Source organism: Opisthocomus hoazin, chromosome 6 (genome assembly GCF_030867145.1).
Source record: "Opisthocomus hoazin isolate bOpiHoa1 chromosome 6, bOpiHoa1.hap1, whole genome shotgun sequence".
Lineage (NCBI taxonomy): Eukaryota > Metazoa > Chordata > Aves > Opisthocomiformes > Opisthocomidae > Opisthocomus > Opisthocomus hoazin.
Window position 1 is genome coordinate 56,715,174 of NC_134419.1, and position 14,365 is coordinate 56,729,538.

At 38.4% G+C, this 14,365-nt stretch overlaps 1 protein-coding gene across 22 annotated transcripts in view; it reads left to right on the top strand.

Annotated features, from left to right (window-relative positions):
* Positions 1-14,365, top strand: part of PCDH15 (protocadherin related 15) — a 1,100,829-nt gene that overhangs the window by 700,853 nt on the left and 385,611 nt on the right. For 21 of the 22 annotated variants that reach the window (XM_075423218.1, XM_075423229.1, XM_075423213.1 and 18 more), the window contains 2 exons: positions 9,754-9,768; positions 10,472-10,537. In XM_075423218.1, coding sequence (XP_075279333.1) covers positions 9,754-9,768; positions 10,472-10,537 — 81 coding nt within the window. The remainder of the gene's footprint in view (positions 1-9,753; positions 9,769-10,471; positions 10,538-14,365) is intronic. The other variant, XM_075423232.1, reaches the window with a different exon arrangement.

The window sequence follows — 14,365 nt, forward strand, 5'->3', positions numbered from 1 at the left end:
AATGGGAGAAACTGTTCTGGGGAAGCTGAGAATCCTGATAACTAAATGTGATTTCAGTGGCAACGAACCTCAATATCGAGTCTGAAGTCTGCAAGTCACAGATTTACCCTTTAGGAACAGGGGAAGGCTAAATATTATTAGCTCATCTATAGGCAGTTTAGCTGTCACCTCTCCCGTGTTTCAGTTAATAAATGCTAATCCCTTTTTATTTGCATGTAAAGAAGATTCAGCAATATGAAAGGTTACAAGTATCTCCAAGTGCTTTTTCCGAGTTGCTTGCACTAGTAGTTAAATGTCTGCTCTTATCCAGCAGTTAAAATTACTGTGACTTTATAATTTGCGTGTAGTACCTGGATTTGGTTTATTTCCAAATATTAAATAGTTAATTTCATCCTTCTGTATGAAATTTTTGTCTTAAATGCATCAAATGTGTAATAGGGAAAATACAATTTCAAAAATATTGAAAATGGCAAGAAACTTTAATGCTCGGTAAATAATAATGGTTAAAAGCAGGTTTAGTCAACATTGACTTTTAAGCACTTCTGAAGGTATTGCAGCTGTTCTCAAGTCATCCAGTGTATTTTACATTTAGGTGCTTTACAGTGTTTTCAGGCACAAGAATGATTTTAAGACTGTCAATGCCAAAACTGCTTGTAAAATGCAAAGTTGTTTCAATCTAAAAGAATATTGCCCAAAAGACGGATGGTACTGCATTTTTCTGAAGCAGTAAAATAACAATCCACAGCACTTGCAGGGCAATTTTCATGTACCAAACCCTTTATAGATATTATATCTGTATAAAAAGAGTTAGAGGAAGGGAGAAATAAAGCTACACGATGTATCAGCTGTTCAGGTTGCATATTCTATGTAAAAGCACGTTATCTGAGGCTGTGGGAACAGGAGCTTACAATAATACGCTTTATTTGGTTTATGTCCTTTTTGTACTTGATTATCTATAAGCCTCACTTTTTGTCCAGTTAAAACCAAACCCAAATGCAGCTACAGTCAGATTTTAACATTTAGATCATCTTTCACTTGAGTCTTCGGATTTCTGAGCTATGAATTTTATAGTGCTTAACTGAGCCAGTCTGAATCAAAGCACAGAAATTCAGTGTAGGTTTAAGTATCACAAATGTGCTCGAATCAAACTCAAGTGTGCTGTCTTTCCTTCGCAGTATCTACAATTAGAGATGTCTGTCAGGAAGAGCACAAAATAGTCTGTGAAAGCCCTTCTTATGCTATTCTCAATACAGAGCAATTGTAGTACACAAGCCTGCTAATGTAAAGTTTATGCCAAGCTTACCCTAAATTGCACAGCTGTAGTTCTGAATTTAGTCACACAGGAAACAACACAGGACTTTTTCCCCTTAAACAGCGTTGCTTAGTTACTCAATTTAAATGTATGCTTCTATGTAGCTCTTTATTAGGAACCTTGTTCTGTAAATCAAGATGTTTAGAGGGAATCTTTCATGGGATTTTTCTGTGAGTGTTCCCCAATGAGTGAGCAGTGGAAGTACAAAATGTGGAGGTAAATATAAGCTCTTTCAAAGAACAGTTTACTTCATGAGCGTTTGGGGCATTTCTGAGAAAAAAGTGCATATGAAAACAGAAATACATTTTCCAGCAGATTTAAATGTGAGGTGCTTTAACCTCAGCCAATACCACAGTCTCTTTGAATTTCAGTTCTTGTGTCTCCAATTTAAATAAAGCATAGAGCACAATATCACTTTTCCTGCACATTGCAAACTCCCGAGAGCTTTGCTGGGAATTTCAATCTATAAAACCCATGGGATTGAGGTTTTACTGTATTCATTGATATTCTGTTTTGTGAACCACTTAGTTCTCTTGAAATAGGCTTTCTCGGTAGCTTGTACCTTCTCCAACCACCTCAGCGGTTCAGAATCTATCCTCGTGATACTTGTTCTGGCAACATTCTAGTAAATCAGCTAGTGCAGGTTTTTTGGCTTTGTTCCATCAGATGTCTTTTGTGTGGCACATGCACAAACTCTCTTTAATTTCCAGTCAGTGATCAGGCAGAAATCATGTGTCCATTTCTTTATTAATAATTTCTCATTACTTTCTTATTAAAAAGGCTACAGTATTATCAGTGACTCAAGCTTGAGGACTGGACTGTAGTGGTTCTCGCTGCATATCTCCAAGACTTCTATGCAAGTGTTTTAAGTGCTTAACAGTGCAGAAGAAGTGGTGGGGAGGGAAAAGGCTTTAAATACTTCGACCTCCTAAACCTTCTTTCACAAGGTCTTTTTTCTTTCCTAATATAGATGGCAGAAGTCAGAGTTGAAGAAAAGAGTATGCTGGAAATTAAGACTGCTGCTTAATGCTTACTGCTCTTACTGAACTAGGAAGCATTGCTGAATGTTTCCTCATGCACCAGTACAGGCTCGGGGTGGACCTGCTGGAGAGCACCTCTGCGGAGAGGGACCTGGGCGTCCTGGTGGACGACAGGTTAACCATGAGCCAGCAGTGTGCCCTGGCTGCCAAGAAAGCCAATGGCATCCTGGGGTGCATCAAGAAGAGTGTGGCCAGCAGGACGAGGGAGGTTCTCCTTCCCCTCTACACTGCCCTAGTGAGGCCTCATCTGGAGTACTGTGTCCAGTTCTGGGCTCCCCAGTTCAAGAAAGATGAAGAGCTACTAGAGAGATTCCAGCGGAGGGCTACGAGGATGGTGAGGGGACTGGAACATCTCCCCTACGAGGAGAGGTTGAGGGAACTGGGCTTGTTCAGCCTGAAGAAGAGAATGCTGAGAGGGGACCTTATAAATGCTTACAAATATCTAAAGGGTGGGTGTCAGGAGGATGGGGCCAAGCTCTTTTCAGTGGTGCCCAGTGACAGGACAAGGGGCAATGGGCACAAACTGAGGCACAGGAAGTTCCGTCTGAACATGAGGAAGAACTTCCCTCTGAGGGTGACGGAGCCCTGGAACAGGCTGCCCAGGGAGGTTGTGGAGTCTCCTTCTCTGGAGATATTCAAGACCTGCCTGGACAAGGTCCTGTGCAGCCTTCTGTAGGTGACCCTGCTTCGGCAGGAGGGTTGGACTAGATGACCCACGGAGGTCCCTTCCAACCCCTACTATTCTGTGATTCTGTGATTCTATGTTGAGTGTTTGCTTTGTTTTATTCTTACTAGAACAAAATCAAAATGCATTTAAATCCAGAGGGAAGAAACCAAATTTTAAAAATCTAAACTTTATGTCTTGCTTTAGGTACTGGAAAACTCCTGTCTGCTCATTTAGGCTTTTCTCTGACTCTGCTCCCACTCTTCTGGCTCTGCAAAATAGTTTTGTCTTCCTTGCTGTGTCAGGTTTTTTGTGGTACCGAATGACTTGTCAGTGCTTCATTCATATAGAGGTTGACTTCCCAGCGTTTGGTGTTGAACTATCCAAGATTTTCTCTATAATCACATGTATATTAAATAAGGTGGCTTTGTTGTCTCCTTTGGTGCAGAGTGCAGGTAGACAGCTGGGCCTGTAATTCCAGCATTCAGAGAAATAATTTGTGCATTAGGCTATCATCAGACAGTTGCTTCAGAATCTGCAGGGGTGGATCAAGGTGTCATAGTTCCCATCTCACTTGCCAGTCATTAGTCACCGCTTGGTTGTCAGCTGCCTATTATTCAAATAGTTGTGCCAAATTAAAAGGCTGCATATGGTCACCTCATGGACTTCAAGACAAAATGAGCTGGCTTAGTTCAAATGTTGGTGTGTTCTACTTCGCCAGGTCAGCAGCAGAGATGACTTTTCTTACAGCCGAGAGACAGCGATATCTTAAATTGCCACAGTATTTCTGATATAGTATGGTGTATGTGGTGTTAGCCTGAAAACTATTGCTTGTGTTCATCTGCAGTAGTTTTAAAGAGGGGTTAAGCTGACTGGTCCTGTATGTTGTTATTGCATATGTGGCTTAAAAATTATCTCGGTGGAACTGATGGTGATTGAGGCAAGGCTCCAGAGTTCCAACTGGCCACAAATGACTTTGTTTAAAGATGGCAAACAATTTCAATACTAAATTTTCCACGTTACAATTTTTGTTATTCACAGCACATGGTCATAGAAGTGGATCAGAATCCTGAACTCACTCTTAAGTTATTGTTTGCTGCAGTACTTAGGGATAATAAAATGGTTTATTGAAGTCATAGAGGATGTAAATGATCAGTAGAGTGTAGCTGAATGCTGTTTCTTGCTGCACCATGATGAGGCGGTACTATGTGAACAAGCAGTGACTAGCTTCAAAATAAGCTTGGGCTAAGATCTTGTAGATACTATACACTTTCATGGATTCGGGAAGAGTTTAGGCAAATTAACAGGAAAAACACTACACACTTTCATGAGTTTTTTTTGCTGTTGAACAAATATGGCTTTATTCAGTATGTCAGAGTTGTCAGGCCTTAATTCTGTCCTTTGAGTTCACAACTCTACAGGAAAGCTGTTGTCAGTCTGTTTTCCAGGTGAGCATGCTGTACTCCCTGCAGGGCGACTCACCATTTTCTTTCTTTCCCCCCCTCTCCTCTTTCCCCCTCCCCCTTCTGCTCTTTCCCCCTCCCCCTTCTGCTCTTTCCCCCTCCCCCTTCTTCTTCTTCCCCCCCCCTTTCTTCTTTTTCCCCTAGGTAAAACTCTTTCTGTCTTTGGCATGGTAGGATTAAGTTATTGAACTTTTCTTAAAGTGGTGCTGTGTTACTAGGATCACAAATCCCCTCTCAAGTGTTGTGTGAGACTTTTCTCTGGTTATAGTCACTTGAATTTCTAAGTCTTTCTGGGCAAGCCATTTTTATTGTTAAAGTTTGGAGCAGCTGATTCAATTGTATGCCTTGCAGTAATATGATTTAATGATCAGAACAGCCAACTTCAGGCACTGCTCCCAATTAAATCAAATGTTTCATTCATCTGGAATTTAGGGATATATGAAGTATGAATGGCTATTTTGGGTTTCCAAGTAATTGTGTTTAGTAGAGGGATGTTATAGGTAATTCTTGATCACTAAGACTATCTCGAACTTCAGGTCTTCATTGTCTGACAGCTTCTAAAGGTGTGTGAGGCTACAGCTGTCTTTGCAAGTGCATGAATAAGGGGCTTATTGGAAATGTTGTTAAGGAGATATTTGCAAAGGCTGTTGTAGCCTTGTAAAGCTCCATCTACAGTTAGTGGCAGAGAGGTGCATCCCTCAAGTGATTGGGAGCAGGCGGCCAGTTTGGAAGATCCTGTGAAACACCTTTGTGGAGGAACTGGTCTTGCAGGAGGTGGCAGCAGAAAGAGCCTCCTGGTAGGGCAGGACTGTGAGGATGCAGTTGGCCTTTGGGATGAGAATGAAGCAAAGAAAGTTCAAGAGTGGAAAGCACGCTGCTGTTATTTGCAAAACCCCACACTTAAGGGGGGAGCGGTGGTCAGAAGGGGCCTTTGGCTATCGGGCATTCTAACACCCGGTTTGTCTCGCAAGACTCTCTTCACTCACGTGTCTGTAGAGCTCTTTGTATTGCATGTCAATTGCCCATACTTTAAGTTTCTCATTAGCTTATTCAAGAACATTTGTTTTTATTTTGATAGGTGTTTCTGTTTACGTTAGCAGTGAAGTTGAAGTCCTCTAAGTAATGTAACTGTTGGATGGACAGTGGCTTTGAGAGGACAAAGGCGGGGTGAAAGGAAGGTGGTCAGACAGCTGTCCATTGGCAGAGTACAGCATTATTTAAGTTATGTTTGTTTCCACTCAGGCTGTTTGACCTTTATGAGCATCTTACCTAGAACTATGATTGAGGCTTTCCTCTGAGCCATCTCATTAAAAATAATTAGAAATTAAAATAATGAAAACTAGCCACCAGAAAACAAATGGATCTGAGCCATGTAACTGTTCCTTGAAGAGTTTGTTAGATAGATTTTCACTTTGCTCCTGAGCAGACGGGCCCTTTATTTATCTGTCTTTGCCTTGATCCTGTAGTTGTAAAGGAAACACACTAGTCAGATGGAACAGTGAAGTTAATGATAGGAACAAAAATGCTTTTCTTGCAAGCTTTTAGGGAAGCCTTTATAGCTTGTTGTTTTATTTACTAAGTTTTATTTGCCTGTTCTGTAAGGTGCTTGGGACAGGAGAGAGGGCACAGCTGCACATTTACCAGTGCTGCTTAAAGATAAAATGCATCATGAAAACTGTAGATAGGAAAGCTCATTTATGTAGTGCCTTTTCTGCCTTTCTTAAAATGTGTTCAGTTTAGTGTGATTTGACTTCCATGACTACTCCATTATGCCCAGGAATTTCAAGGACAACTTGCTTTTCGTTGAGAAGGTTAGAACAGATGTAGAAAAAAGAGACCATGGTTCAGCATGTCACTTCTCCCTGTGCTTCCAGCAGGGCGGAGGTTCCTTCCACCGGTAAGACAGGTCAGTCAGCGTCTGTTTGTGTGGTGTTCCCTGATACTACACACTGGCTGCTGTTTGATGGGGCACTGGGCTTCTTTTCAAAGAAACTGTGTGATGGAGAAAAGCCATCCTGTCTTAGCAATTGCAGTAGTTTTGCTAAAAATTTGAATATTTAGTTAGGTGCATGTCAGTATTCCGGTAATAATCTGCAGTGTGAAATTGGAATAGTTAAAATATCCAGTAGGTTTACACTGAGACTCACAATCAGAAATGGGGACTTTAAAACAAAAGAAAAGGAAAGTAAAATCTTGTGTAAATATTTCCTTCGTAAGTAATCTTTGGTGCTGCAGTTATCTATGCTTGTTTATGTTGAATAAAGCAATCTGTTACTGCTGAAATAATACCTGTTGAGGAACGTTTAAATAAAACTTCAGAACAACTGAGCGCTGTCTCATTGTTCAGGAGCATTTCATGTAATCCTTTTCATAAGCAAATAAAGGTGTGTTTCAGAAATGCTGAATTTGAATTTCTCTGCTGTTCCTGCTGTGGAAGAGTGTTCTGGGATCTACCTTCTCTACGAATCAAAAAAAAAAAGAAGTTTGGGCTGGAAACGTATTTCTTAAATTTGTGGGCAGCATGCAGCCATTTCTCCTTTGCACTCATAGTGGCCTTTGTGCTGGTATTGCACTTTAGTTTAAATAACTCATATTTCCTTCTACCCAAGTGTATTTTTAGAGAGCTTTAATTTTCCTAGACTAAGTAATTCAAGCCTGTGTGGCCTCTCCATCCTCCTCATGATGAGAATAACCTTTCTGTGTATCTGGCTTGATCTAAAGATGTTCTTTTTCATGTATCCAGTATTTCCCACCAAAATTGTCAGGCTGGTGCCTGGTGATACAATGCAGTGCTTGGTCTTATTGCTGCTGCTTATTGATTGTATTTTGCAAGAAAAAAAAGGTACAACCTATGTATTTACAACATACGACTTGTCTTTAAGGTTTTAAAATTATTGTTTGCATTTGAATTGGAAATTTGTGTAAGACTATAACTTTAAATTTATCTGTTGAGTCTACGGTGATGAATGTGAAACTAAGGCTGTGGCATTATTAGGTTCAGTCTTTGAGAAGGGGAGAGAAGGGTGACAGGCATCTTAAAAAGCAATCTGATACTTGGCTACTACTGACTTGGTTGAAATTATATGAAGTAAAAGTATGCATTTCTGAAGAAATTTTTTTATTGGTGCCATGAGGATAATCTATACCAAGACTTATACTTTACATCCTGTTAATTTTTTTTTCTCTCCTCCCCTATCTGTAGAAGTAGTTTTGGCTATTGCTGCAATCTCTTCTTTTCATTGAAGTTTAAATTTGATTGCTACTACTGCTCACACTTTCAATAAATCCTCTGCAAATTGCTGAACTTAGCTGTATGGTCTGCCTTTTCTCCGAGACTCTCTGCATACAGGTTTCAATGCTGAGTGTTCATTTCAAATATACCGTATAACTGCTTTGATTATAATTCTAGAAGTTCTCATGTATTTGATGGAAAACCAATCCTGTGAAAAGGCTGCTAACGTGACTGACTTATAATTTTGATAATTTGTTTATTGAGGAATAGAAGTAGATATGGGTCTGATAAAACTGAACTTTTCACTGAGACACACAGAAAGGATAAAACATTATAATGGAAACATAGATGATAGGGGAAAAGCTCATTTTTCAGGAAAATTGTGATTGTCCTTTTGGTAAGGCAATTTTTATAATTAACAATTTTTCCTGCATTGGATTTTTTTTTTGGTTGTGTGTGCGGCGATCGCTGTTCAATGGTTAATAGCAGGACTATTCATGAAAATAAAGTCTTAGTAAAAGTTTGCACTGGTGAGCTTCGTTGTCCTCGCAAAGAGGTTTGTTGAGGGTCGTTCAGTTAGCCAAATCCTGAACTTCTAGAAAATTATTACATGTCCCTGGAAAAGGTTAGAGTTCTGTCTGTTATAGTCCTGTTATTTTTATCGCATCCAGTGAAAAAAATAAGAAAGGGGAAAAATAAAAATCGTTATTTCATGCAGATTTGCAACTAGAATGAAGTGAAAGACGTAGTTTTTCAGATAGTCTGTTTGCTCTGTTAATGCCTTCAAAACAAAAAGCTTTAAAGTTACAACAGAAAATATTCAGTTTTTATCTATCAAACTAAAGCATATAAGAATAAAAGGAGTAAGTACTGAGAAATTGTTCATTAAATAATTTTATTTAGACTGCTTAGGATAGCGAAACAAGTGGGACATGAAACTCCACAAGCAGTATCACTGATATGAGGAAGGAGAGTGAGCAGGTACTCACACAAGCTCTTTGTATTTTATCTTCAAGGCAAGGTTTGCCTCTTTATCTTTATTAAAAAAAAAAAAAAAGAGTAATTACAGTGTGAGTGTTATCTTGAGTATTAATTTAGGTGTCATTCAGGCTGTTTATAACTATTAACAGCCTTATGGAATGCCGTGCTTGTCAATCCTTATCCATGGTATTTAGGAGTTTGGTCTTGCGGTTGAACTCATCAGCTGAATAGCAAAGCTGTTGCTAGAGCAAATTAGTGTGCCACGGGAAGTCCTTTAGAGGCTTCACCTAAGCTGGGATCTGAATAAATGCTTTGCTGTTTTGATCTTCTTTCATAGGTCTTGTCTGTACTGAGGTAATTATAGTCTGCAAATAGCTGCAGAACAATTCTTTTGAAGTCAATGAATGTGTAATTTTTACCATAGCTGGGAAATAGCATTTTACCTCTGCTTGCTCTTGTGTTTCATTTACAGATGATTTTCTGTTAGGATTTTTGTGTAAAGTGTTTAGACCTCTTAACAACCCCCCCCTCCCCCCCCCCCCCCAACAAAACAGTGCTACTCCAGCATTTCTTTCCTTGGCTAGACAACAATTAGAAGCTGTCATTTCTTACAAATGGGATGTAGCCATCCACATGGCTGGAGCTGTGTCAGGAGGGTTAGAGGAGCATCTAAATGTCTTTAAAATGCAATCTTATATACAGTTCTCCATAGTGAAATGGGAAGAAGAATGGTTGTCTCTTATCACACTGTTTCAGTGGTACTGTGAGGCTCTTTTGAAAATGAAAAGTGTTTCTTAATTATCTTTTCTTTCTGTGTGTTTTAAAGAGGTAATATTTTTCTCCTATTTAATGTAGAAAACCAAATTGTTCAGACACTACAGTCATCACGTGTAGTATACATGCTTTTATATATTTTAAGATTGCATCTATGCATTTGCTAGCTCCGCATGTACTGCTTTATGTCTTTGAACCTATCTTTTGAGTAAACCAACAAAATCTTACTTATTTTCTTTCATTATTCTGCTCTGCTTCCATTGATGCCTCTAAACTTTTGACTCCAGACTGGCAATATGAGGGTAAGATGGCAAAATGTAACTTCCTGAAGATTGCTCGTCTGTTTTTAATTTTTATTTTCCTTAGAACATTATTAAAATTCTGTTCATTCTCTCTAATTAGATCCTTTTGTTGCAATTAAATTCAAGTTATGTTTGTTTCTGTTGTGAAGCTTTAGTTAGAATTTATACTTTTTAATCATTCCTCTGTTTTTTCTTTGGGTTAAATTACCATTGTATTTTCTCTGTCCTGAAGGACTTCTGCTTCATTGAGATCCCTGGTGGTATCTCTAGAGCAAGACACAAACAGGTTTACAGTGTAGCCATCAAACTGTATTGTGGTGGGATGTGATGACGATTTGGTGTATGAGTTCATGACATGGATAGGAAGGCTCGCATAACAGATAACAGAACAAACCATATTAAGTTTTTGCTGTTTTAAGTGTTTGCTTTAAATATGGATCAGTATCTGAGATGTTAAATCCTTTGTCATCAGATATGACCTTGCTTTATAAAGTTTATCTGAGTAAGGGATAAGAAAACACCTCAGATTTTGATCCTCTGTGAGTGTAACTTAGCTAACAGCTATAGCTCATATATACATCGTATTTAAGTGAATACTTGTCTTCAGTGTGCTGAATACACGGAATTGTTTTTAAAAACAGCAACAAAACCCCCAAGATTCTTCTCCTGGAATTAGAAATAACTTCTCTTTTCATCTTTATAGATTGCAAATTGGCCAGAACAGGTCCTCCAGCCACAATAGTTCCTATTGATGAAGAAAGTCGGAATGGTGAGTGCACCTTGATTTTCTGTGCCACCCCTTCGGTTACCCCACATTAGCTGAGCAGGGTGTAGAGGCACCCATGGGGAGTGACGTGTCTGTATCTGGCTCAGCAATGAGGACCCTGGTGCTTCGACTTTGAGGACTGATCTCTGAAAACCTGTTAATGGGGATTGCAAGTGGAAAGGTGACTGATCCAAAATGATGAGAGGTGTCATTTTTCCTGAAAATTATACATTTTTATGACTTTGGTCGTTTACTACAGATAGCTCTTGTGAATATGCATTTAGTCACAACAAGTATTTAGACCACAATTATTCATAACACAATACTAGTTTAGCTCCTTTGTTGCTAATACGCCATCTTATTTTTTTACTATCTGACTTCTTATGTCAGTATGATGTTCCCAGAGTTACGGTCAGTCTTTGGAGTGTTTTTGGTGTGGTTAGGTAAAGCTGAAACCTTTCTCTGAAGCTTCATAAGAATGTTAATATTGCTGTAAGCTGGGTTTCACATACAGCTTTTAGAAGGTTGCTTGTTTCCCTCTAAGTTTAATAGCATGAGTTTATGGACGCATGTGAAATGGCAGAACTTGCTTGCATGTAATCATAGAAATTTCAAAATAAAAGGAATTTTTTTTTCATAATATTCTAGTGCTTTACCCCATTAGAGTCAACACTTTGTACAGGTGGCTGTTAATCCTGATATTAAGTTACTACACTTTCCTGAATTTTTTTTGTTGTTTTTTTTTTTTTTTTAAAACCTCGTAAGCTAGGCACAGTTGTGCGCTGCATTTGGTTGTGGTTTATCATATATGGGTGCTTGAAATGGTGAACAAAGGCCAGGTCATGCTGGTGGAACTTGTCTGTTGTTATCCTTGGGGGAACTGTTTTCTATTTGAGTTGCTCAAGGTCAGATGGATAAGAGTATGTAGGTTTTACTGGTACGAGAACCAAAAAAACAATTGTTGATATGCCTGTGTACTGAAGAAGTCTGTTAGTTGGTACTGCAGCTGCTTTTAAAATAGACTGTTTTCCTCCTGTCCTGATTTTTCTTGCAATCATGTCTGCTGGAACTAAAAGAAAAAATGATGACTGGTCTCAACAAAATGAAATTCCCCTAGTAATCGTGTCCACATGCTGAGCAGGACTCTGCTTTCTGTTTGTCTTTTTTGTAATGCAGCTTGACTGCCATAATAGTAACTTCTACAGTGCAATACTAAGTAGAAAGCTGTACCATGTTTAAATTGTGCTTATATCAAGTGAAAAAAACACCAAAGTGTTTATTTTATTTCTTTCAGAGTGTTTAAAAGGTGTGTGATCACAACATCCGTGATAGGTTTTACTCTTTGATAGCAGAATTGTATCTGTATCACCTTGTTGGGAAGGCATTAAGTATTCTTCTATTAAGAAAAACTTAGTGAAATAAAAAGCTTGCAGCACTCTAATTGAATGGCATAATAAACTTTATTTCTTACCTTTTTAATGCTTGATTTATTGTTTGCTAAAAACTTAAAGTTAAAATTTCTATTGAAATGTAACTAGTCCTGCAGGAAAGATGGTTAAATTAAGTGTGGTAGGGGAAAGTGTGAATTTCCTAAAAGCTTTGCATGTGTCTACAATGATTTATCTATTTCATTGTGAATTCTTATGAACGATTAACTCTCCATTAAAGAAGTCAGATTGGAAGCAGAAACTTCAATTCACATTGTAGCTAATGTAAGTGACACACCTCATCTGTAAGTCACAATATGTATTAGGTAAATGGATCTCGTGCGAAGCCAGCTCCTGGGCTGAAATGTCCTTAAACCTTTCGCTGTCTTTGTTGAAGTGGTAAGTTGTATCCTCCCCACAACCATGTGTGACTGAAATTAATGAAGGTGAAATCTCAGTACAGTGTAGAGGCTTGTCACTTGAGTCAATGTCATTACTTGTTGAAAATCGGTTATTTAATATTAAGTACATAAGTCTTCCTTAAGTTGAATGTAGATATTTTAAAATAGAAAAATAGTCACAGCAAAGGATGCAGAGCAGCTACCAGCAAATTTTGTTTTCCAGCTCTGTGTTTGCACCCTTCCAGATTGCTTTAGGTTCAGGGTAAATGCTTTAGCTTGCTGGAGTCAAATTTGTTTCTGTGCTGAATGATGGATATTGTTGCAACTGAATGTGTATGAGTACACACCTGTGCAGGCATGTGCACACACACGTACATATCCAGGAATTAGAAGACTAACTGATCAGGTAATGCTTTGTTACTTAGGTGCTTCCTGCATACAACTGCACCCATCTCTCCCCTCTTTTTTTTTTCCTTTTTTTTTTTTGGCCTCTTTCTGTGGTCGTGTTCACATGCTTACATAAGGTGTTTGTAAGTAGTATCTGGCTATGCCATCAGTGTTGCAAAATATAATACACTATTGTTATGTTTTTTTAATACACTGATGTTTTGGATCTAAGCAAGCCACTGTTGTATCCTGATGGGCACACGTCCATTTGTGTGACACTTTGTTTTGGCTATAGTATCAGTTTGTTCTTGACAGCGCTGCCCTCGGCCTATTTCCTTACATGATTTACACTACAACTACAGCTTGAAATTGTTAGTGAAAGAAGCAGACTAGGACTGATGCATCACCTGTAAGGCCACAGCTGGGTTTACAGAATGACCCTTGTTACATTCAGTAGAAATGGTTTGGTTACCAGAGATCATCTCTTGTAGCATCCTCCCCCTGCATTGGAATATGAATTCGTATAAATGGTAAGGGGTTATAAATAAGTCAAAGCAGCTCTGCCACAAAAAAAATTTTTAAAAATCTTGAGAAGGGAATAAACAGAGGATATAAAGGGTAATAAAGTAAGTCAGCTGAAGCAGCATGTTATGATAGGAAAATGTTTAAAAAACATTTTTTGGTACTTTAGGAGTGTTGGTATGAGGACTGGCCATTGCTGCATTATAGAGCATGCAGCCTGAAAGTAAACATGCATTATAGAGCATGCAGCCTGAAAGTAAAAATGACGGGTATCGATGCCAGGATGGGGTGAGGGTATTTACTGCATTTGTGAATTCACTAGAACAGTTTATGAAAAAATATTTCAAATCATTTGCCATTCAGTCTCAGAATTGGCATTATATAGATGTTAAATGTGATAGCAAAATTGTAGTGATAGGCGTTTGGATGATTCACAGATTATGTGTTATACAACATTTCCAATAACCAGAGAAAATTTGTGCTGAAATTGCCAATTGATGCAGAGAAACAATCTTCCTGCTTTTTTTCTACTATATACAAACATGTATCTAGATCATTTAAAGTATGAAATCTGGTCAGGTTATGTTAATTCCTTGTGCTGCACTGCAGCTTTCAATGGGTCTGTTGTTGATGTTGGACTGTATCTTCTAAGGTTTTAGAATGAAGATCTCAAAACAATGACTAATACCTCTGTGTGACATTTCATTTCATAAAGTGTACATATTCATTAAGTTCTGACAACCGAATATACAGAAAATCCTGTTCTTTAGAAGTCTATCTTTAGTTCCACTGTGTTGAATGTTGCTTCTCAGCATACTGAGTTCATTCATTTCTAATTCACAAAATGTCTGGAGACCAGTAAATCTTGGGAATAAAAATATTTTTCAAAATAACTGTTCCTCGTTTTCATAGTTAGACACACAGTTACCATGTCTGACCTTTAAAGATCCTGAGAGATCAGCATAGATGTTAGGATTTGACAATTTCCCCCAACTGGATTAATATATCTTTATATCAAGCAATTTAGGTACAATAGTATGTTAGATTATAGTTGTGTTCCTGTGAAGAATACTAGAAGGGGTGAACTTTACCTT